The sequence below is a fragment of the Varroa destructor genome, unplaced genomic scaffold (genome assembly GCF_002443255.2).
Source record: "Varroa destructor unplaced genomic scaffold, Vdes_3.0 BEIS01000003.1, whole genome shotgun sequence".
Classification (NCBI taxonomy): Eukaryota; Metazoa; Arthropoda; class Arachnida; order Mesostigmata; family Varroidae; genus Varroa; species Varroa destructor.
The window spans coordinates 5,805,000-5,829,324 of NW_019211456.1; the positions used below are offsets into that span (position 1 = coordinate 5,805,000).

The window sequence follows — 24,325 nt, forward strand, 5'->3', positions numbered from 1 at the left end:
TTTACTTGCATTTAAGGAATTCTGAGATTTTAGTGGTAGTTAACTGTCTTAGTTCTGCTGGCTTCTAGATGTATTGTTTCTAGGGGTACAGCTATCACAGAACATTGTCAATACTCACTGAAATGTTAAAGAAAATAGTTTATTTTAAGTTTATAGTGGCGCTATCCGACTTCAAAGTGGCTACTTTTAAAACCATTTGGCTTCCAGAATCGTTGACAAACACAAAAGTACACCACTAAAGGGAATATCGCAATTGAGTGTCAATAACGCTTTTTTTGTACAACCATTATGTAAGCTGATCAAGTATTTTGTTTGCTTCTTTTCCACCGATAATCTGTGTTTATTAATGATCACGTTTTATATTTGAAACAAGGTACGCTAATGTCTGTGTTTGTTACTGCATCAAGTGCTAACCTCATTCGCGCATCTACACTGTACTCTATACATGTTCTAGTGTTTTAAAACGGTAAGATGTAGTTTGAACAACACGCGAAAAGCAACAAAATAAGCAGAAGACGAAACAAACATAATCGCCGTCACGTCAACAAAGAATGGCAAAAAAAAGAGAGACTCATGAACAGAAAAAAAGAAGAAGTCCTTTACAACAGGGTAATATATGCATAGTCCTAGTAAGATCAACTTCCATTTTTTAACCTTTTCTGTTTCATACATAGATAATTCATAATTTCCTGAATATCGTCTAAGCATTTTCATAAGTTTTCATCAGATTTCTTGAGACTGCTCCTATTATTGTTCACGGTATTATTATAGATCTTACAAGGTGAAAGCGAAATATATAATGGCATCAAGCAAGTTAATTTCTGCATTCTGTTTCTTGTCAAGACCCTATGAGACACTGGAGTGATGAATTTACCTTACAAATAAATTGCAAAGCGATTGTGCCCGTGCGTGTCTGTGTGTGACCGTCTAGGCGAAACGTACGGAACATACTTATAAGAGGATACATGCTATTAAAGCGTTCTTAGGGCATCTATCAAACGGACTTCTAGGATCTCGAGAGACAGGGGTCTGGACTGCTTTTTGGGATAGGGATCTTATATAAAGGTAGCAAGATATCAATGCATGCAGGATGTGAACAACGATTATTCACGAAGTCTAGACATGCTACATAAGTCGAAAAATATTGAAACATCATGTACATGCCAAAATGTATGAATACCGCAAAACCACTACGAAATCATTATCAGATTCGTTCTAAGTTTTTTTTTGACACTCTTGCATTCCTCCGCGGATGCAGAGATATTCCGAGGTCTGGTACCTATGGAGAGACGGTTTCGAATGCGGTGACCGAGCAATTCTAGTGAAGTGTAATTCAAGTTTACACAAAAACAGTATGAAATGGCAATTCAGTTCTGTATGCTAACACTATAGCTGGCACGATGTGGGATGACTCACACAGCTGCTGGCTGTTGGTTGCGTCTGGAAAAAAATTATTTACGATTTTGATCACTTCGGCTATAGTCGCCCAATTTTCGTATATGCATAACCTGCAATGATAATGTACGAATGATATGATACCTGCTATCTATCTTAGTAAAGGCCTGACGCAAATTCAATAAATTTGAGGCAAATCAGAATCTAAAGAAATCTATTTGCAACAACTAAAGATGGAATGTTGTTGTAATTTGTAGACATTTTTGTCCAAAGATTGTGACGTTTATTTTTCTTGGATTATTTTAAAGTGATCCTGATGTTTTGATTTAAATCAGTGCTTGTTTGGTTATCTATCCAGCATTATCAGATAACGACTCGAACTCCTGTTTAGATCTGAGTTTGGCGAGCGTTGGGTGGTTCGATGCATTACAGTGCTGAACCAGCGGTATTAATTCGCACCATTTAAGTCTCGTAAGAACAGTCGCCAGCGGTTCTCCAATCGAAGGGTGAATGATAGCATCTCCTATCGTAATTGTTCTTAACGGCCGCGAGTAAGCTGAGTATTTTCGTTCTCTGTACTACGAAATTTCATGTTCAATTGTAGTTTTTCTGGATAGTTAAATTAAAAGACTGCTCGGTATATCTGTCCATTATGCGCTGAAGATGAGCCGAGTGATGAAGCGCCTATGATTTCTGTCACTGCAATTTTAGAATGTATTTAGTGGCTTTTTTTGCCCTCATTACTTTTGTTGCCTCCCGGATATACGTGTCTGTCCAACTATGACTGATACAATAGTATAAAAGTTATTAATAGTGTGTTGCTGATCTCAGAGTTTGTGTGGGTGTCTCCGCTCATTAAAACAAAACAAAAGCTGACAAAGAAATCCTTAAAATCGAGAGTATGAATGCAAAAATACGGTACACCATGCTCTTCGAAGAAAATACAATTTTTAAAATTAAATTTCAAAAATTAAAATTGTTGCTAAAATGATTTATGATTATAGTGTTCAACCTGTCTGACAAAAATTCTGCATACTCTGACTGTTTCCTCATATAACTGGATCCATCCGAGAAAACTGAACTTCGTATGTTTTTGCATCTACCGTGGAAGTTATTCGAGTAGATGTTGTTAGCAGTAGATTCATGGTAGTTGTCCAAATATATACTATATTAACAATACGTGTGTTACGCTCATTCGAACCGCAACGAGTATTGAGTAGCAGTAACAGCTTCATGTAAGGAATGCAAAATATAACAGAAAATATCTACTGCAATGTTCTCTTACGATGAAAAACAATGCAATAATATCATAACACTCCTTACGAAAAAAAGGTAATGAGATCAGCTATAAGACAGAAAAGCGGTAACAATAGTAGCAGTTGTTGTTTACACACATATATATATATACAATGCAAAATGTATGTGTGTACACCAACGCTTAATCGAAGGGCGTCGTCTAACAAAACAAAATGCATAGAATGCGAACGGGTTTCAAACAGTCATCTACTTTGCTTGAAAAAACAAACTTTTTTGAAGGAAAGACACTATCACACTATTACGCCGACATTCTCGCAAACATTCCTGCTAATAATTAATTTCTGACATATTATCATATAAAATACAACTCAATAATAAAAATAGATGTCGTTTGTTGCCAGTTTGTCGCTTTCGATGTCGTATGTTGTCAAACAGAGAAAACAAAAAAAACTGAAAAATGTCAAAATGTCAACGTGCATTGAGGCCCTGGCCATTTCGCGAAATGCAAACAAATATAGAAATGTATATGATAAATACGCAAACGCATAAAAAGGTTGTACAAACAGCCCAGCTGGGGCCAGTTGCTTTTGTGTCGCCGCACCTCCCAAACTCCCCTTCGTATTTTTTGACTGGTTCCGTTTTTTCATTGAGTGTTTTGCCAGGGGACCAATTACCGATTGGGGAGTGGATCATCGAAGCAAATACGGATCTACATTAGGCCAATGACTACTAATGATTAAGCTATATAAGTTGGTAAAGCATCTCAATGCCTGTTACGGAGTATGTTCGAAAGTATTCAACAGGAAGGGTCATTCCTCTTCTGCATTTCCTGTCTCTATTAAATCTGATCCTGCAGTTTCGTCAAAGGGTCAATTCTGTTGTCTTCTGGCAACTTCGGTCTGCGCGTATTCTACGTATGAATCCACCCTCTCGCGTGTCGCTGTTGCTGGCTATAAATGTTTGCATGTATAGTGCATAGCTCATCGCATTTACCATTAGATCAGTATTATATACCTGTATATGTATGGCATTATTATGAGTAATTCATTAATATTATTAACACACTATTACTAAGATTATCATTACTATTATTATAAATATCATTATTATAAAATTTCGTAGACCTGTTTGTCTTCTTTTGTCTCCTGACACATTATGTCTGTATAAAGGCCTCTTTTCCATGTGTGAAATGCTGTCCCAGTAATATGTGTTGTTAGATTCCAGTGTTGCTGTGAATGTGTACGTGAATTTTGCTAGACGTGTCTAAATATAGAATAGTCATCATAGTACGACTAGCAACTAATCGCTTGCTATGGAATTAGTTTTTCATCTAGTAAAAATATTTCTTGTCGCCGTATTTTTAAATAGGAGCAGCTAGCAAGTTCCGAAGCACATGCTTATTAAAGAAGTTGTGCGCTGTATTAACAACGTTTGGTGTACGAGCAGCAATAATGGCTAGCAAAACAATTAAGATTTTTTGGGTACGGATGATCTTCAATGGTGCTAAGTCCTTCAATGCCAGCGATTCGTATATTTAAAATCGTAAAAATTCGACTTATTTTTCATTGAATACTAGAATTTCTAATTAATTGGAGTCGGTGATGATCCATGTAAGTTTAACAAAAAAACAAGAAAACACCTGTAGTAGATCTAAAAGTCACGTTTCTATATTAATCTCGTACATTAAATAAACCAAAGTAGAATTTAGAGTTTTTCAAGTTTTGGTAGAGCGTGTGTGTTACATCATTACTAATTGTAAGTCAATCAGTCGTCTATTTGAATCGATGTCTATTCGATAATTTGTCCTCGATTCTATTCAGCATCATTCCCCCCTTCCTTTAGATACGTGTATGTGAAATAGCAATGCAATTATCACTATGAAGTGAAAGTTGATGATCACTTTAGACGGCAGTATATAATACCACTAATAATAATAATAATGAACAACTTGAAGGTGTGCACCTCGGAAAGCGTGGTGAGAGGATTCGAGCTCTCATTCATATTTACCGAATAAATACTACACTTGAATACAAGAATACATTAATGTGAATGTCTCATAGGAGCGCGCGTTGTGTGTTACCAAACCTTGCATTCTTCTTGCGTTGTGGACGCTAATTAAGCATAGAAACGTTTTAAAGTAAGGGTACACATCAGGTACGTGAAGTTCACAACGAGTTCTCCCTTCGAGCTGGAAAGAGGGTACGCAACGTAAAAAATATCACACAACCATCAGATAAAGAAAACGCCGAAGTTTATTGTTGGTATGTCGACTGGGATAATCTGTTGAGTTCTGTGTCGGTAATATGCGAACACAAATCATATATGCATCACCATTTCTATATATAATACATACTTGTGGGTGACAGCCAGGGTCGATTTCAAAATTGAAAATGGATGATATTGCGAAACGTCCAATTGTAGGAGAATAATTTGCTACGTCTTCTTCGTGGAACTGTTCCGCTAAGTCCCAAAGGCACAAGAAACAAATTTATTTATCAGTCCCTCCTCGAGGTGTGCTACCAACAAATTGTGTGTTCAGTGTAACACCATTGTTGCTTGGGGTAAGCAGAGAATGGTTGTAATCAGCAATCAATTTGCGGGACCATTTTTTAAGGATCCCGGCATATCCGAACGCAGAAACCGCAACAAAAAGACGCAGAGACGACAACAACAGCAACTAGACAACAACTAGACTCTCAACCGATACATATGAATTGACGAGAAGAGGAACAACTACATTAGTAATTAGATAGAGAACATAATTGAAAACGACAACAACATAACGCCAACAAGCCACACTGACAAAGACACCAATATTATCGACTGATATAATTGATGTATATAAATAGGTACATTTCCCGAAATAAGAAGAGTTATGATAATACTGATGATGATTAAGATGACGATAATGATTACGGTTAATATTATGAATATAATGATGATATGATATTATGATAATTAAAAATATTATAATTATTCTTATTATTAATGAGCGCGAGACGGGAATGAAGTGGGCATGAAGCGAAAGACATTATATAAATATGAAAAAATATATATATATTGAAGAAGTATACGCTGAGAAGAACGAAAACAAACGAAGAAAGGAGACAAATGATACTGGGGAGGTGGGAATGCGCGGTGAAAATTATATAGAAATATATATATATAAAAAGAGTGACATATATATCAAACAAATATATATATACATGCGCCGAAACATTGAATGAACATAATAGCGGCGATGACGAAGATCGTGACGATGAACTTTAAAAAGGAAACAATTACATCACCAGCAACAATTTATTATGGATAAATAACGAAAAAAGGTGATTATGCATGGGTAGAATCCAGAGAGGTAATAAGGGGATGTAGAATTCAGGTTAAAAAAATACGTTTCGTAACAATACTAAATACAGAGTAAAACGATATTACACAACAATGAACATTGCAACTGAACTTAATATACATTTAGATAATAGTTTGCAAGATTAAAGATAAAATTATCTGAGCATGTATTGGTATTATTGGCCGGCTCTATAAACAAAAAGCAAGAAAACGATGAAAATTTAAGAGCAAATATGTAATGTTAACGAATGATGAAAGGTACTGCTATTATCTGAAGTCTCGTAATATGGGATAAATACCCTTAGACGAAAAAGCGAAGCTAAACTTCAGATCTTTAGAAACATCACAATTGAGCCTGACATAATGTAAGTAGAAGATAAGGCGTACGTTGCTAATGAGACGAACATTAAAATGGAAAAATAGAACATCTCAAAAGTGGCCAAAAATATTTTTATGGTACGCACCTGACTTTAAGTTGGATATTGAAGTGAAGGCAAAAAGCAGAGGGAAAATAAACAACTGGATTTATCCAATAAAAATAAAAAACGAACGCTGAATTTATCCAATAAAATAAAACAGCAGCAGACTCACTATGTTTATTTACTGTGTCTTTTTTCGTTTCGCTCACACATTGTCACACACCAACCTACACGCGTACTAAACATAGATATATTGAAACAAGTATATAATTCACTCAGATAACACGGTGACTCGGATTTCTGGAACAGTCATTACCATCATTTTGCCTATCATTTTATTGCATAAAAACTGCTTTCGACTACTGGCAGGATTGACTTGTTCTACAACATCTTGCGTAACTTTTACCTCTTAATCCTCATTTTCGAGTAAACTGTGCTAATATGTAATCACATCACAGAAGCTATGGCACGTCCACCTTTTTTTGTTTTAATAAATCTGCATTTGTCCGTAATGTTGATTTACCTTTATAAGGTGAATCACAAAAACTATTATATTTATTATATAAAAACTAACATTTCCTATCAATCTATTCTTATTAAATAAACATAAATCAGAAATAACTTGACTTTTCTTGGTGTAATTTAACCTTTCATTAGCAGATAAAAGCCATCAAAGCTACATAATTAAATTGGTGACTCATTGTTTATGTGGTGTTATGATGTTTATTTAGTTCCCTTTTCTCATTCAAAGTATTATAACAGGTGTTACGAAACCGGAATTAATGCGGTTGTCCTTAGCTTCGTATTCATCAATGCCTCTAACGCTTCTCTAAACTGGCGTAGAACTATTGACTGAGAATAAATTATGAAACAGCTTTTAATTTCAAAATATACGTTAAACTTTGCTTATTTTCATTTAACCATTCTACGACCAAAACAAGGGGATTTTCGTTCGGATGAGATACTCGACCTTCCCCTCGGAAAGCTCTTGGAGACCTGGGAATAAAAACACAACTAATACATATAATATCTTAAGAACAACCTCTGAAAAAAAATAAGAATTTAGATTCAAATAGAAAGTATGTAATTAAATCATTAATTTCGAAAAACACAAATCTTTGTTAAAGCATATTAACGGACGTTGTCGTTTCATCATAACAAAACCACAAATAAATTCATATATTTTTATCGACATAGATGGGCAACTGTAGAAATAATTTAGGCTACTACCATTACGTCTCCGACTCCAAAACCGGAGGGCAGATGCGCATCAATGAATGATATACATGCAAATATTATTATGATTATGGACAGCCGTAGCATTTCTGCAACTGAATACTTTTTGCTGATATGAAAGTAACGATCAAGAAAACTAAGCCTAACTGTATTTCAAGGCGGCTCGGAGAACGCAATAAATTACAGGGATGTCAACGAACAGAGCGTTGTTAAAAATACTCTTAAGCATTGCATGCATTAAAAGCTTGACCATTTCACAGAATATCGGTAATTATATAACTAAATTCTAGTACCGAATCGTGCGACAATTGCGTTAATTGCTCTCTCAGCATTGTCTTGTTGTTATTTATCGGCGTATCTATCCAACTGGAGTTCAATCCCTCCCAACAAGATTGTGCCATTCAGTGCACGGTCGATCACCACGATGGCTGCATATTCCTGTGTATTCCGAAACCTAAGAACAATTATCATTAATTTATTTAGTCAATTACAGTTAATCATTACGTTTGCACAGAACAGCTCTCAACTCAGTGTTCAAAAGGCCACGCAATCCTAAAAGAAACTGACGTATGCTCGACATCAAACTGTTCCTAATATTTCATAGTTATATCAAAATATACAATAATGTATACTCGAAGACGAAAACTAAGCGAATGTGCGCAATAATGTCTTCGAAACATTGAATTGTGCTCGAAATTATACTTATATTTAATTCGTATGAATTTTTTTTAGAATATTTTTAGAGAAGAAGAAGATGATAGCGCTTAACGTGCCTTCAGATATATTCAGAAAACGTCTAAAAAGACAAAATAACAGAAAAAGACTCAGTGCGTTTACTTCTCTTGTCAGTTATTTCCACGATCGAGCAACGCCGACAGCGCGAGGCACGATGCCTTGATCAGTCTGATCTTTATAGCTTCTAAGCGGCACGAACCGTTCTCATAATGACACAATTATTTGTTTTATCGTTGAATCTAATAAGACGCAGGCTTTCGCTGAGAATTGAAGTTCCCTTTCTTTGAATATTAAATCTTACAAACTAAGATGATTCGGCTGCATTGCAAAATCCCAGTTTCAATTATGATGCTGAAAATAAGATAGCTTATGGCTTACACATCCTACTTTTCACGCGAATTGTGCAGTAGAGTTGATGTGATCCATTGTTTTTTCAGTCTATTCACAAACAAAAGCTCAGCCAGTTCGATCAAATAATGCCAAACATCTTTTGCACATAACTGGTAATCGATGGTGTCCACGTGCTCATCCACAAAGGCCTCCGTCCTTCGTCTCGTAAAAGACTCATCATTTGAAAGTGGTCCGAAGTAAGTAATAATGCCAATAGCTTCGGGAACTCGAAACTTGCGTTCTATCTTCATCACGATGTATATTAATTCTTAATTAATACAAAGAAACAATGACATATTAATATTATATGACTTATTATTAATATTATATACAAGCAGGACTGTACTGTCCTGCTTATTGTTAAAAAATGCCTGTCAATTTTGCATAAATCATAGCTTTAAGATGAAATCCTTTTTACTTTGTAAAAGTTATGCATAGTCAGTGGGCTAAAATAGATTAGTTCATTTAGAGACGCTTTGTTTTGTAATAAACATCACTAACGTAGGAAAATCCTAATTGTTAATATTTGAGGATTTTTCAATAAGTTTTTTTCTGATATTTCAAAATATATTCAGCTATACTCTACTATATCGTGCGATTCTCATGCTAGCGATAACATCTGGTTGGTAATATGCGAAGTCGCAGAATGTATTTATATATGGAGCAAATAACAATACCAACGAAAAAAAATATGCATATATACAAAACAGATTTTCAGTCATTAACATCGCTCATAAATCAACTACCATATATGAAATACGAAGACTCGCCTACAGACCACTTTGGCACATCTCTCTATATATCAGCCCGTTTTTAATTACACGGTTTTGCGCCATGCTATATGCTTCGCTTACATTGTGTAGGTATTAGGTAGGTGCGGATAGACGCAGAAAGATTTTCGCAAAGCGACCGATGCTCACCCGTCCGGTGTTCTTTGAGCTATATGCAGAGTCATTTCAAATATTGTTCTTTTTTATGGTAAACCCAGATGGGTAAGTAAATTTGGTCGATCGATATGTAAAATATGTTTTAAGCTCTTATTAGCAGAAGCTAAGCCAGCAATAATGCGGTTCGCTTTGGGGGACTCAGTAGAAAACACAAAGGGAACTCGGGCTAAAAAAGCGACCACGAAAGATGTCTTAATGCAGGACCTACGAGTAACATCAAGTCAATGTTAACTGCACGTATGATATATCTGCTTTTTTTTAAAGCTTACCATTAATTTATGACGAAGAATGGCTTATTGCTGAATCCTTATCGAACTATTTTAGGATAGAGCTTATATCTTAGTTCCATTGCTCTCAAATGTCTAAATGTAAAGTTATGGATTACAAGGATCTAATTTTAAAACACATATTCAGCATGATCAGTGTCTCCATCTAGTGGTTATATACTTCTGCTAAGTGAAACATTGTATAGTAGGTAAATTAAAAATTATCGTTTTTAACCATCTTTTCAAGAGTTGCTACGAAGTGTAATATAACAACATCGTCAATAAACCCGCTATAACGGTACGCCACAACCTGTATTTCTAAACAATGATTATTCCTTATAGAATATGTGTTCTCGATCTTTAAAATTGCTTCTTTAGCATTATTCATGTTCATGGACTCATTAAAAACTGCAGTTTATTAGATGCTTTTTTGCAGTTGATCGCATTTTTTTACAGAAATTTTTTGTTTTAAAACTGTTAATCTAGGCAGCTGTCTGACAGATAAAATAGCTGTCACGTTATTTCTGTGATAACATGGTCTATTCATCTAACTAAATTTAATGCACCTTCACTTAGCCCAACATAAATATGTGTTTTAGTAATCTCGGAAAGAATAACTTGTAATGCCTCAAATCACACGGAACCTAAACTTCAGACTTCCACTGCGAATACAATTATAAATCATACTGAAAAATGTGTCAAGTAAACGTTAAGCCAAAATCAGAAACGAAAGGCTTTCGTTTTAGCGGTTGGCAACTTTAAAGGTGAGTTTCTAACTCTGCGAATAACTTATGTCTGGTACTTCTACGACGTGTTCTATTGAAAATCTGAACTTGACACTACCCAGCACCTATTTTAGAATGATCATTCTCCAATTAGAGTTATTATTTGGCTTACAAGCATATTTTTCTATTGCAGTAATGAAAAAAGGTCAAAACCAGGGCTTTCCTCAGCAGCTGCTGGCTGGCTACGATCACCATTACAGCTGACAATAGATAGACCTGATGGCGCCGCAGGTCGATTCAAACTTCGATAACTCGCCGCCAAGATGGCGGATATGGCGATTTATGTAGCAGTGTTTACAATTGTAAACGTGTCCGTTGTTCAATAGCCCAGCTTTCGCTGCGAGTGGTACGAGCTCTCAAGTGAAAAAGCAGCTGCGACATTTGAGTATCACTGACGTCGAACTTCAAAACACAAAGTCGGCCTTGAAGGCCTTCACGAGAGGAATCGTTGCACATAAATTGTGAGTCTTACGCACAGGAACCTTCGCATATTATTAACTAGGCATAACGCGATATGTGGTTACCTATACACATCAGATCTCTCACAGCTGATTCTCGATTATTTGCGTCTAACAACGCATGCGACATTTTAGATGAGACGATTGCGCGACTAAAGCAGCTGTCATATAATACACCGGTCAGGTCTATGTGGAACTGAAAATGCCGTTTTCGAAGCATCTGGTTATCTCCTGCTGCATGGGGCAAAACTAGGATTTGTCCGTTTTTTTCACTTACCTTATCATCATAGGCCTATACGTGTTGTATTCATACATAACAGTGAGGGACTTCCCCACACACGGACACTTGCACACTATAAAATAGGAACTTAGGACCTAAATGTATGGCTAAAATAACAGATTTAGTGTCATTTTACGATAATTTACCTTATTTTATATGGATTACTGCTCCTACCCAATTTTGCGTCAGCGTTTTCATATTGTCCCATAAACCTCTGGCGCATTTTTCGGTAGATTTGTTGATGCCTGTTTGCTTATTTTTGAAACCTGTATACTGCTAAGAATCTCCCTTACTCGCTGTTTTTCGGTACAAATGCTTGCAATTTTTTATTAATACACTGAGTTATATACATTGCTTTGCATTGATCGTTTGAAGTATGAAGGAACCTGTAGCGGCGATAATAATAATGTATCGATGATTCTCGTTTTTGTGAAGAAATATCTCATTTTGACAGCTAGGTACTTGGGTTATTCGCACTTCTAGTATCAAACGTCAGCAATGGTGACTATGGTGATGATGGTTTCTGGTGCTACTACTGCTGTTCGCTGCGATAGTGCTGCGTCAATGCGGGCTACGGTCAGCATCAACAACCCTATGGCTGGCCAGAAATATTTCCGAATGTTGACCTCCTTCAAGCCAAGTTTCTGCTAGCGTATCTGCCGCTGCTCCGTGTTGTTGCTGGGGCTCCGCTGCAGCGGGCTCCGCCAACGCGTGCGAATCAGTCATCACGGCTTCATTTTCGACAGCGCCGCAAAAGCAACAGTAGTCGTGTGATATTCTGTGCCCTCCTTTAGAGCGTTTACCAGCTACGGGTTTGGTTTATGTGAAAGGCTGTTCTACATTAGTCTGGCTGTGTCACAAGTTGTCAGCGGATTTAATTGACCGGATTGAAAGTCGAGGTATGAGACTTCCGACATTTAGACAAAATTGTGGCTTTGTAGCTAAGAAGGAGAGATATTCTCTAATTCCGTTTTCTTTGGTTTACGTTTGACACTTTTCTCCTGTAGATTTGCTCTCGACTTCAGAGATGCGCGTTATTCTCTCAGTACTTGAAGCTGTCCTATCAACACAACAATATTTTCCTTGTTTTGATAGTTACCATTATCACCATTGCTTAGCTACGATTATTGCCAACTAAGTATGCCGTGTACTATAAGCGACGGGGATGTAGGAGTTAAATGCCTGAAATACGTACAGGTAGGGCCGTGTGCTACACACGAATTACATTTTTTAAACTTTGCAACAGTCTTATGAGAGCGTTACTGTAGTAATAGCTATTTTGATACTGTGGCTCAAATCAAGATTGTTTTCTATTAAGTGGTACTGAAATGTGGAGTTACCGTGCTACCAAAAGTAAATACTTAATTACACAAAGCTGAACGCGTACATGGGGTGTAAGTATAAGCATTCGCATTCTATGGTTTATCGGTGACATGTTGTCGCTTATTGCTTTTTGATTCACGGAAATTACGGGGACACTTGATAATTATGCAACGCATTCATTGTGGTGTCTTAACGAGTTCTATCTATTACCGAGTCTTATCGGTTAACGAGTAGGCCGTGTTATTGCGTTCCGATGAAAATTCGACAGCTGTTGAACTTCCACTGTAAACTTCCATTTCCGATTAATCATCCTGGGAAGTTGTCGGTATAACTAGATAAATCCCTCGTAGAAATAATAACAGGCTAAAACGAGCCATATGCTTACCGACGTTATTCTTAGGAGTAAGCTATATTGCAGTATTATAGTGTCGTTCGCGCGCTAATCGACGCTAATGAAAAGTACCAACTTACGAAAAAAAATATTTTGCACATCATGTATTTTCAAGATTCAAATTAGGTAGAGCTGGTTGCAGCTTTGATTTGCACAAGCATCCAGAATAAACATTTTCCGGTCCCAATTTAAGCCACTCAACGAATATCGTGGTACTGAAAAGCTTATTGATACGTTAACGCTTCATGCATTACGAGACTATTTATTGCATATAAGATAAAAAAGCGGATTCATCGTAGCGGTAATATCTTTGCGCAAAAACAAACGGGTGATGGCGGCCTTATTACGCGTCGCTAAATAAAATGGCGACCTATGACTAACACTGAGGAGGAGGAGGATTTCACAACGAGAAGCTCTTATCCAGTTATTTTTTCATAAGCGTGCTTTTCTCAAAAGTATCCATTATGTGGCAACGGGAGAAAAAATAGCATGCAGCACCGAATCAGTGCACTAGAGTCGAGTGTAATATTGTCCAATGAATCAACACCGTGTATATCTTATGTATGATTCAAGCCGAATGGAAGTTATACAATACAGTGATTATATATATGGATGTATATATGGAAAAATAAATAATACGAGAAAACTTTTTAGAACTTATTCGAACTTTTAAATAGAATTCGTGATTCCGCTATTTCGAACATCGCTTCACAGCACAATTAACGTAAGTAAATAGGTCCTTAGAGCTTAGACATATGTGGCATCTACGACTTCGCTTTCATAATACCACCACCAAAACCAGCTAATGTGTCGTAGTATTTTAGTGTGTATTGTAGTCTATAATAATTGTACAATAAGGTGATTGTTGTACTTTCTCTGTTATTTTCAAGGTCAATCAGCCGCAAACGCAACTGCCTGCGACTAGTACACGGCGCTATGGCAGAAAGTATGTGTTCGTCGTTTGCTTCACTTGATGCCGAGCGCGATGTGCCTCGAGCAGTCGAGTTCAAGACAATGGAAAAGGAAGAGTTTTTCATTGACGAACAAGTCAAAGTACATTTTCAATTTCCAGATGAAGCTCACTGTCCGAATTATCTAGATGTGGTACGCATTCTGCCCGTCAACAGCTACACTGCTCTGGTAGATGCCGCCTCTGGCTGTGGCGATACAAATGGCGGACAGTTGTCAAAAATGTCATCATCGTTGGCGGCCAGTAAGACTGACGATGACTTTGAGACGCTCAATTCATCAGTGCTGTCTGGTGCTCTAACGTTCAGTTACTGTCAGTGGAAGGTCGAGAGTGCTCCCGGCCTCTTCTCCGTATCTGCGGAAGGTGATAAAGACAACATCTTTACTTTGATTAAGACACTGATTTCGTTCTCTGTTAAAAAAAATGAGAATGCACATCTGTCAAAGTCACTACACGATGGTAGTATAGTGATTGTTTTATAATCGGTATAATGATAACGCAATAAACTATTGTACGGCCTGTGTTTTTACAGTAAGTGCGCTAATAAAAGAGAACAAAAATAATTCGGATGAAGGAACCCTCTATGTGGCACAGTACATCACACCGAGTCGATTCCATCCAGTAGCAGAGAGTGACACCTTCCGTATATTTCCTGTTACCGAGGAATGCATGATCGAGCTGCCTGGCGTATTTAGTGATGATGGTTTAATTGTGCTTGGAACGGGTAGCGACACAGATGAACCCGAACTGGTCGAAAATGACGAGCTTGGCAACGATGGTGGTAAACTTGGAACTTCTTCTTCTCTGGAAAGTTAGTTCTATAGGTATCTCATTTTAAAGAAGTTCGACTGGTTTGAGTTAACCAAGTCAATACCTGGTTCCACCCACTCAAGTGTTTTATGATTATTATTGAAGAGTAGTCAACTTGCAACTATTCAGTCTACTTCACGTATAGAGCTGCTGATACATATGTAATACGTAAAGCATGTGGAATCTATGGCAAGTATCTAAAATACAACATTTTGTTATATTAGTAAACTCAATTGTATGGTTTCGATTTGTTTTTTAGGTGTAGTAGAAGACCTGACAATTGTTTTATCAGCAACCGAACTTCGTAAAATGGAAGATGAGCAACGTACGAGCAACGATAAGCTCCGATCATTCATTGATCAGTACAAGGATGACTTAATGGAGCTTACCAGATTAAACGAGACTTTAAAGCAGAAGCTTAGCAACGAGCAGGAAAAGGTAGAGAACCTTTTCAAGGAGCGTCGTAGACTCGGTGATGAAATTAGTGAACTAAAAAGAATTATGTCACATCAGCAAACGCTGTTCCAGAAGGCCCTAACCGAACGGGAACGTCAGCTGCGTGAGGAACAAAAGAAAAGCTCCAAGCTGGAAGAAGAGCATTCGTTAGTTTCCACACATCTGGAAAATCTACGTTGTTGCGTCGACGCGCACCTTGAAACAAAGAACATTCTTGTTCAGGAAATTGAGAGGCTTAAGAAAGAGAACGAGGATATGGCCCAAGAGAGGAAGGCGATAAAGAACGTGGAGAAAAAGGACAAGGCCACAGAGACCTTATCCGATTTCGAATTGAGAACCGAAAAGAGCACTGCACACAACAGCCAAACAGTTGACCTTGAGGAACGTGTGCAAGATCTCATCGCCAGACTGCAAAGCGCTAAACTCGAGTACATCTCGCTCTACAAAGAGAACAAGCGCAAGGAAAAGGCTCTCGAGAACATCTGCAATTGGGCGTCCTTAGCAAAGGACGGTATGAGTTTGGAAGCGCCTGCACCGACCACCCAGGTTCCCTCACTTGTCTCACATTCTAAAAGCAAGTTCGGTACAACGTGTAAGTCGGCGTTTACTTTTGGGCCTCTTGTCTAGCTTAGAATCTAATGCTTTATATACTAATTTAAAGTCAGTCCTGTTTCACTCATGAAACTGCCGGAGCTTCTGTTGCATAAGGTTCTTGTGAGCTTTGTAGCCGGCTAAATGAACGGACCATATATCTCACGGTGTCATACGGATATTTTAAAAACACCATTTGCTCTACTTTAGCTGCTTCGTTTGATGAGCTCGCGCATTTTCCTATGGCTGACCCGTCGTCCGCTCCCAAGTCCGCGACCCTTCCATCTTCCACGCTGTCGTCAAATAACAACTCATCGCTTGCAAACCTAAAAGCAAAGGAAAGCAAGGACGCTCAGGAGTCTGTTGAAGAAGATCTGATTGAATTGGGTTCGGATAGTGGCCGACTTTCATTGCCGCCACGCCAGAAAAGGAAGATCGAACTAGTCCGCAGGACCGCCTCCACAGCCGCTGCTACCGCAGGGTAGGTGATCGTAGGGCCCTCGGTCTTCTACTACATTTTATACATGGTATAGAATCGGTTCCGGTGTGCAAGTAGAGCTGAAAAAGGTTCAATAAATTTAAATGCTTGACACTGTTGTTGATTTACTTTCGAAGATCTCAGGTGAATTAATTTGGTTTTTCCTATTGTTGTCTATATAGGTGAATGATAAGTATGTTAGTAATAGTGTTAGACGCAAACAACTAATGATCTACACGAACAAACTCCTCAAAATTCTTCATTATGTTAGAGCAACGTCCGGCGCTGCTCTTCGTGCTCTCCGGGGAAAAATGGTAGTGCGCGGACGGCATCGTGCGCAAGAGGCCCTTCGCAGTCTCAAGAGAGACCTCTCTTCTCTCGAGCCAGATAATGGTTCCAGTGGACAGCAACAGCAGCAAACAGCGCAGCAGCAGCAGCGTCAACAGCAACCATCTGTATTGCCTCAACAACAGCAGCAACAATCGAAACAACAAAGTGTGCTGTCCGGAACGTCTGCATCGTCAAATGTCCTCCCTCTGGCACCCTTGCCGATGAAACCTATTTCGCCGCCTCGTCCAAAAGCGCCTTCTAAGAAGAAAGAGATAGTTACTTCAAAGCCGTCTGCTCCCGAAGAACCGTTCAGCAACGCATCCGCGGTGCCTCGCTCGACAAATACCTACTCAGCGGCCGGACTCATCTCAGATCTCGAAACCGATGCTTCGAATACTGAGGAAGAGACAAGGTGGAGATTTTATTAACAGTCGGAAGTAAAATTTGAAGGTGAACCTTGTTATTTAAAAAATATAGTATCCATATGAATTTGGATACACTATGCAATGTGGAATTATTTTATGGGTTCGTTTAGTTTAATGAGATGGTCTTGTTCCATTCCGTCTTCGGTATGGTCGTGGTCACGCACACGGTTGTTCGTTTCGAGGTTCTACGGAGGACTGTTGTTTTGTCTCTCGCTTCTTTCAGGGACGACTACATATGATCGCAGTGTACATACGTGTACCGGCAGTCATATGTGCGGGTCAACAATCGATGAAAAAATCACTATTTGATAATGCGTTAATTATATATAGTCCGTCTGTCGGCTGCTATCACCATTTAGTGCGGATTGAATTAGCTATCTGATCATACTTTATTTATATCCATTTCAGTGTTTAAATTATTGTTGTTACCCTACTAAAGCGTATTTCCTTATTACAGAAATATACGAATTGATATATATCATATAACCGTAACTGCCCAGCCTGGCATGACTAATGTAACGAGATTACTAACCGTGTGTTATCTATTTTCGTTTTGCCCTTCTCGATCTCTCATCGCCTTTACTCTCATCGGCATGGACTTTCCCGTCTATCCGACTGCCCGTTCATGATCTGCCGTGCGTGTACAGCGTGACAAACCCGCACATTTGCCCGCTGTGCGTAACATCGATTCTCGACTACGAGGCGCACATGCGTGAAGCTCACCAGAAACAGCCGTGCCCTATATGCGGATACGTGTTTGATACAAACATCCCCCTCTATGTGATGACCTACCACGTTGAAAGGCACCTCGAAGAAGACAAGCATGATGGTTCGACGACCGCTTCGCAATGAAGTCAGATCGTCGCCACGTTCACAGCTGGCGCCATGGAACTTGTTAGAATGTTCCAAAAATGGGTTGAGGGCTGAACTTGAGCAGCCGACAGTGATGATGCATGAAAAAATTCTAAATGATGAAAAATATATATAATGAGAGAAAATCCCTGAGACCATAGAACGGGAATGGCATACTGTCGGCGGATTTTCGGAGAAAGTCTTTTAGAGGCAAGAAAATGTTGTTTGGGCACTAAGAAAGAAAGCCCGGAGTTAATTTACACATTTCTACATATACACATCATCATGTAATATTTATCACATGATGGCAAAAATTATAATATACATTTTATTTAGCCGACTTGGTGGATACAGTATAAGCATGGCTGAAGAACGATAGCTAATCGCAATCCCAGCAGCTGAACCCTTAACAATGGAGCTATTAGTACCTCCTGTATTAGTATACCATTTGGGTAGCTAGCCGTGTCTTCTTACGGGTACACTAGAAATTATTATAATGTCATTATTAAGAATTATTATGAGAAAAAAATTACATACCGTTAAGCTGTTGGGAAGTGAATGAACGCCGGAAAAGTGAGAAGGCCCTGGACGGATGACTAAATAGAAAGAACATGCAGCAAGTAAGAAATAGATAGTGAGTAGCATAAATATCTCCCACAAGCTCTGTATTCTAGAAAATCTCAAAAGACCGAAGAAAATTGTACGGATTTTACTATATTGCTCGGATTTCATTTACAGATAAAAAGCTTATAAGATCAATGCTGGTAAGAACAGTCACGCTAACGCGCAGAACGCGTGGAAAAGAACGGTGTCGATGCGTTTGAAGGCGGCGTCAAGCAACAATTCATAAAATAAATAATGTGCTAATAATAAAATAATACACGACACGACTGAAACATAAGGCAATTCAATCCTCATTTTCAAAATGTACAAAAGCATTCATAACTCTCACAATATCACAAAAGAGAACTACGAAATAGCAACGCCGTTGTATATGTTTGTTCCATACAATGTTATAACAACAGCACTCTCGTAGAATCATTACTGTATAACGACGACGTTATAAGGACTGCAAATAAAACATACACTATTCGCAAGATTAAAAACGCCGTCACACAACAAGCGAATCACTATAGTTGTTAATATCGATGTTGGCCATCGCAGGAGTGTTGCCAGGGAAGTAGTCCAGCACAAGTGACCCCGAATCTGTGCGCTAACTGTAGTGATGAAAAGGATAACGGACGATCGGATTACGATCACGAAAACCGAGACAACGATAATTATTGCATGATTGCATATATAACGAAAACAAATAGTATTGATTATAATAGCAAAGCTGCCGCTCATACGGAGGAGCTAGGTGGTACGTCGTGCAGGGCCTCAGCACTCGAAAAATAATACGGAAGGGCGATGAATGACGGCAAGGGCCCCCACTAGACTTATCATTGACTAATGAAGTGAATAATTTGACTCGGTGGCACATTTGAGATACAATATGGATCATGTGCTGCCATTAATTATGAATTCATACAATTATAATAATACTTATTAAATATCTATGTATACGAAGGCTACTGCTTTAGGGGGAATACGAATACGTATTTATTTTAGTTTACAACAAATGTGATGACATTATACTCTGAATAAGACAGCATCGACTGTAGCAAATAGCAGATACAGCAGCGGCAACATTGAATAGTATAGTAAGCTTCTTTTTCCTTTTGGCTTATTCAAATACAAAAACATACATTTTACTTTGTCTCGTTCATGAGCTTATCGAATAAAAGTATTAATTTCAAGCTTACAATGTTGTCCTTTACTGTGCGTACGACTCGAAGTAACCGCAAAATTATATTACATAAAGATACCGCGATTAATGAATTCCTGTGTGATTCGATGCCAACAGGATCACCAGTCTACGTACCAATAATGTCTCATATAGAAGAAATGGACCGCTACACTAGTTATCTTCGGAGAGATAGCTATATTCGGATTCGCGGGCCATGCCCCACGTCTGTTCTAAATGATTAATCAAAATTCTGTACTATTATATAATACAAACTTCAATACAATCTGCTGCATCCGTTACCGTTTTCCACTGATTTCTTCATCGTGTTTTAATAAGTTTGATCTGCGCTAAAGCTAAGCAAACAATTTATAATTATTATTATTAATTCCATTAAAACTTACACCATTTGCTGAATTTCCTGATGACCTTTAGCACCAACGATGCTGTCCCATTGCGCTAATTCTATTTCTCTGGTCCAGCCAGTCTCTTAACAGTAGTTACCTGTCACACCTTCATCCATGTATTATTAGTAGTCGCGCTATTATTCTGCAATTGTTTCCCTCGTCCATCTTATAATATGATCCGTAACACTAACTTCTAGCACAAAAAATTGCTTAATTCGAAGTCGACACTTTGGTTCGCATTCAGCTGCAATTTCCTGACGCCCAGTTATATTGTTTTGTCATCCCGTTGCATAATCTGAGTAATTAGTTTTGCTTAATCTAGTCAGTGTCTTATTCTGCGCTCGTTACGACGTTACGTTGGTGCAGCTATTCTATATGCCAATCTCAGCAACGCTGCTAAAATAATGTCCCCACAACATCCTTACTTTATTTCAATGAATCCGTTAATATATTTTTGCTGCCTTAAGAATTGAGTATGCGGAATGCTAATATAAACTACACAACGGATTATAGTCCACTAGTGGAAACAAAGCTTACCTTCAACGGTGCACGCGGCGGTAGTCTGAGATAGTACTTCATACCCTTTTGCAGTTACCCCCGATCTTCTATTAAAGCGCTGTTGTAGTTTCTATACCTTATTGCATTTCTCCTTTCCCCATTTCAATTTAATCGTATCACTCGAAAAAGAGAAGGAGGTATCCATCCAATCGAGGAATATGGACCTTACGTCGTAATGGTTCGTATTCTACTAACGATTTTGCGAATTAACCAAATCTACTTTACGCCTTCCTATGCAAGAAGGAAATTATTGGCAGGAAGAAAGTACATATCTGCTCCAAGAATAAAAATCATCTGTCAAAAGTATAATTCATAGTTATCGACAATAAACCATTCTAGCACAAATCATCGTTCTACTACTAAACTGGACATTTTATTTACTCCAAATCTACTATTCATTTTGTTATGTCCGGAAAATAAATAAATACCCTTTCAGCATAATCTCTTCGTAAATTCTGAACGGGTTGATGCTAAAATGGGTCAGTTTATCTGCGTTAGAATTGCCTTCCGTAGAAAAAAGAAATCCCTTTGAAAACAAGTGCTTATTCAATCAAATATGGTGCACATGTCGATAATATGGTTAATTAATAAATTATGAATCGTTCTGATACAAATTTGTTTAAATTGAAAATATAGTAAAGGCGATACTGTGTCAATTTTTTTGAGTTTCGGAAAATAAACGATTTTTCAGTTTGAGCTTCGCAAGCACAACGCAGGAAACGATAAGTTTGTGCAGACTAAAATTATGTTTATAAGGGAAAAAAGCTCTTGCCGGAAATTAATCAAATCAGATAGGAATTATGTGCGCTGAGAAGGTTTAGATTTTATTATCTCTTATGTAAATTCACACCCCTATAAATGAAAGACACTGCTCCCAGAACAAAAATATTCGCATACTCCCAAAATATAAACTGAGTTGTTTCACATTTGATTTTGCAAATGAGCGTATTTAATTTAATAAAATGAGCCTTTTTTCTTTTAAGAAATATTACAAAATAAAAAAAAAATCGAAAATTATTTTCAAATTCAACGTTGTGCCTATTTTGTGAGGCTAAACAAGCAACTCTCCAGTACGATCTCTCGATAAATTTTTAACAATCGTCAAGCAAATCATAAAAAACGACTGGTTTGCCCAATTTTATGTTATGCTCTAAGCTAGAATTGGAGAATTAAAAACTGCCTCAGGACGAAAAACCAGTTTAATTCTCTCCATCTTACGCACAGCTGTTTTCAGAACTTCAGCGGTCCAGGAGCGAATTAGCCTAATTCGACACTTCAAGGGATCAGATTTGGGACAGACCTGGCTCGGTACCAGGTCAGTAGCCATTGTTCTGCCTCCTCTTCTAAATTTCGTCTGCTCCTTCTTGATCAGGCTTACGGTTATTCCCAAGTGTGTGACTGTTGCGTGCGGACGGTGTGGAGCTCAATATATGTGAAACTTGATGACTTCGATTGATTTCCCTGGCCCTCTTAACTGACTAGGGAGGCTCCTCAGCAATACGGAGAACAAGAGTATAGCAGATGGTGCAGCGTGGTTAGTGCTCTCTTGATGTCGCCTGTCAGGATCCTGCACGCTATCTCTGTGCACCATTTTTTCCGGAATCTATGTTGCTCTGTTGGGATGACGTGCTCGCTTTAAATCTATTTAGTCTCTTTTAGTTTATAGCAAATGCTTTTCTTCATTACTCTTCACTATAATGACGGGGCAATATCACCAACAGAATAGTATCCTTTCTCTGAGCTGGAAATGCACCAATATGTAAACATTAATTAAATTGTATCGTTCAGCACGGTGCTAGAATAACGGCGCATTGAAGATGTTTGTCGCAAACCTCGCTTGGACCAGCGGTCTACTTGCTGCGTAAGCTTCGAAGATCTTGCATTGGTTTCCGCATCGTAGTTTTTCTGAAAACTATTGTGGTATATTAAAATCTCCTCCTCTTACGCTGCGGCGAAAAAGGACACCGCGCGTGGTATCGTATTCCTTGACGCAAACATATCCACGAAGTGCTTTATGTGGACCGAGGCGCTAATCGGGAAAGCCGGCGAGTTGCCGTGGCATATTAGCCACTCGCGTGGTTGACGTTCTGCACCGGCGATCGAACATGTCTCTACATATTTAAAAAATTGTTGCCTTTATGACGCATACGTTCTTCTATGGATCGCCCTTTAGAATAAGAAGTTAGCACTACGGCTGTATTACCATCTGAAGGCCCTGAAGGCCATCTGGGCCTTCCGGGCAAAGCTGCAAATACAGTTTAGCCTCGGTGTATTATTGCCAGTAGTACAAAAAGGCCGTACTGTACACTGGAGAGTCAGATACAAGAACTTCGTGGCTACATTTTCGGAGTTTATCTACACTTAGGCATCGAGTTTAGTGTGTGTGTGACAGTCTGCGCAGCTGCAACTTGAACAGGGAGGTCTATCGTTATTGGTGTGTTAGGAGCAATGCGTGCGTCCTTTAACAAAGATGACTTTCACTCTCAAACTTAACTCTATTTCTGGAAATATATTGAGAACCAAAGATCTTGAGAGAGAAGAGAAGAGAAAATCGATATTTAGGTGGGACTGAATACCTAGTAATTAAAGTCGGTGTACGTTGAAGTCGAATAGAGGAGAGACAGATTATGAGCAAATAGAGCTTCCTGTCAGCTGACGAGTTTTTGCATCACCGCATAAGTTGACTCTGAATCAGTCGGCCGAAGACAGGCTGTACGGAACTTAGCCACTGGCACGTAAGGCAACAACACAATCCTTCACTAGGCCAGACATGAAATCGCCTTCCTTACTACTGTAGAAAACAGATGTCTCGATTAGGGCGACCTGTGTCGCTGTTCCTCATTGCGCGGTAGTACACAGAATAACAACTCGATTGGTTAAAAGGGCACTCTGCTCAAATCTTTGTTAACGCAACGATATCTACACTGCCTAGATCTTCCCGTGAAAGAAGCATCAGAATTGCAGCTCCTCGGTGTAATTTTTACTAACTCATAAAAGCCTCGGTACAAGCTTTGCGATTATCCTTGCGCGGGGCTGCAGTGATTCAGGGTATCGCGTACCATAGTCGGCTCCCTAGTCGTCAATGCTGTCTGAGCTTGCTTCACAAAATCCTTGACCAATGGCTCAGGTGGAACCCGTTGGCGATAGCCTAACTATCCAGTTCCGTGCTGCCTTTCCCATCAGCGGTTTTTATAGGTTAACTTCACTTGGTGGTGATTAATTGTCCTGAAACTGATTTGGCTGCTGGGAAGTCCGGTTGAAGTGGCCGGGTTTTCTGTTCAGACGTCTTCGTTATCGATGGCCCGTGGGTGAACATGTTTTGGCTTATGCTCCCTTCGGTTGTCCTGAGAAAAGTCTCTGTTTCAGAATGACGCTGTCAATGTCCATTTTCTTCAATACAAAAAAAATCTTTTTTTAGTACACAGTGCTTTCACT

At 38.5% G+C, this 24,325-nt stretch overlaps 2 protein-coding genes across 5 annotated transcripts in view; one reads left to right on the forward strand and one right to left on the reverse strand.

Moving 5' to 3' along the window:
* Positions 1-4,931: 4,931 nt before the first annotated feature.
* Positions 4,932-24,325, reverse strand: part of LOC147756442 (uncharacterized) — a 75,730-nt gene continuing 56,336 nt past the window's right edge. Inside the window, exons 1-4 of one of the 2 annotated variants that reach the window (XM_086984792.1) lie at positions 11,300-11,949; positions 8,775-9,045; positions 7,946-8,106; positions 4,932-7,412 (exon numbers count right to left, since the gene is read on the reverse strand). In XM_086984792.1, coding sequence (XP_086840918.1) covers positions 7,995-8,106; positions 8,775-9,045; positions 11,300-11,453 — 537 coding nt within the window. In that variant the 5' untranslated portion in view covers positions 11,454-11,949 and the 3' untranslated portion in view covers positions 4,932-7,412; positions 7,946-7,994. Of the gene's footprint in view, positions 8,107-8,774; positions 9,046-11,299 lie in introns of those variants that run through there. The other variant, XM_086984791.1, reaches the window with a different exon arrangement.
* LOC111247229 (uncharacterized) lies at positions 14,164-19,938 on the forward strand. 3 transcript variants are annotated; one of them, XM_022797907.2, is made up of 6 exons: positions 14,164-14,560; positions 14,730-15,008; positions 15,267-16,055; positions 16,265-16,535; positions 16,804-17,274; positions 17,935-19,938. In XM_022797907.2, exons 1-6 carry the CDS (start codon positions 14,164-14,166, stop codon positions 18,137-18,139), a joined length of 2,412 nt encoding a protein of 803 aa, XP_022653642.1. In that variant the 3' UTR covers positions 18,140-19,938. The 3 variants fall into 3 exon arrangements, with proteins under 3 accessions (XP_022653642.1, XP_086840900.1, XP_086840901.1); XM_086984774.1 differs by having other exon boundaries at positions 14,730-14,978; XM_086984775.1 differs by having other exon boundaries at positions 16,804-17,312; positions 17,935-18,072.

Coding starts and splice junctions, on each gene's coding strand:
- LOC111247229 (XM_022797907.2), top strand. CDS start 14,164: ATGGCAGAAAGTATGTGTTCGTCGTTTGCTTCACTTGATGCCGAGCGC. Junction 16,056..16,264: donor AAGCAAGTTCGGTACAACGT/GTAAGTCGGCGT, acceptor GCTCTACTTTAG/CTGCTTCGTTTGATGAGCTC. Junction 16,536..16,803: donor ACAGCCGCTGCTACCGCAGG/GTAGGTGATCGT, acceptor TCATTATGTTAG/AGCAACGTCCGGCGCTGCTC.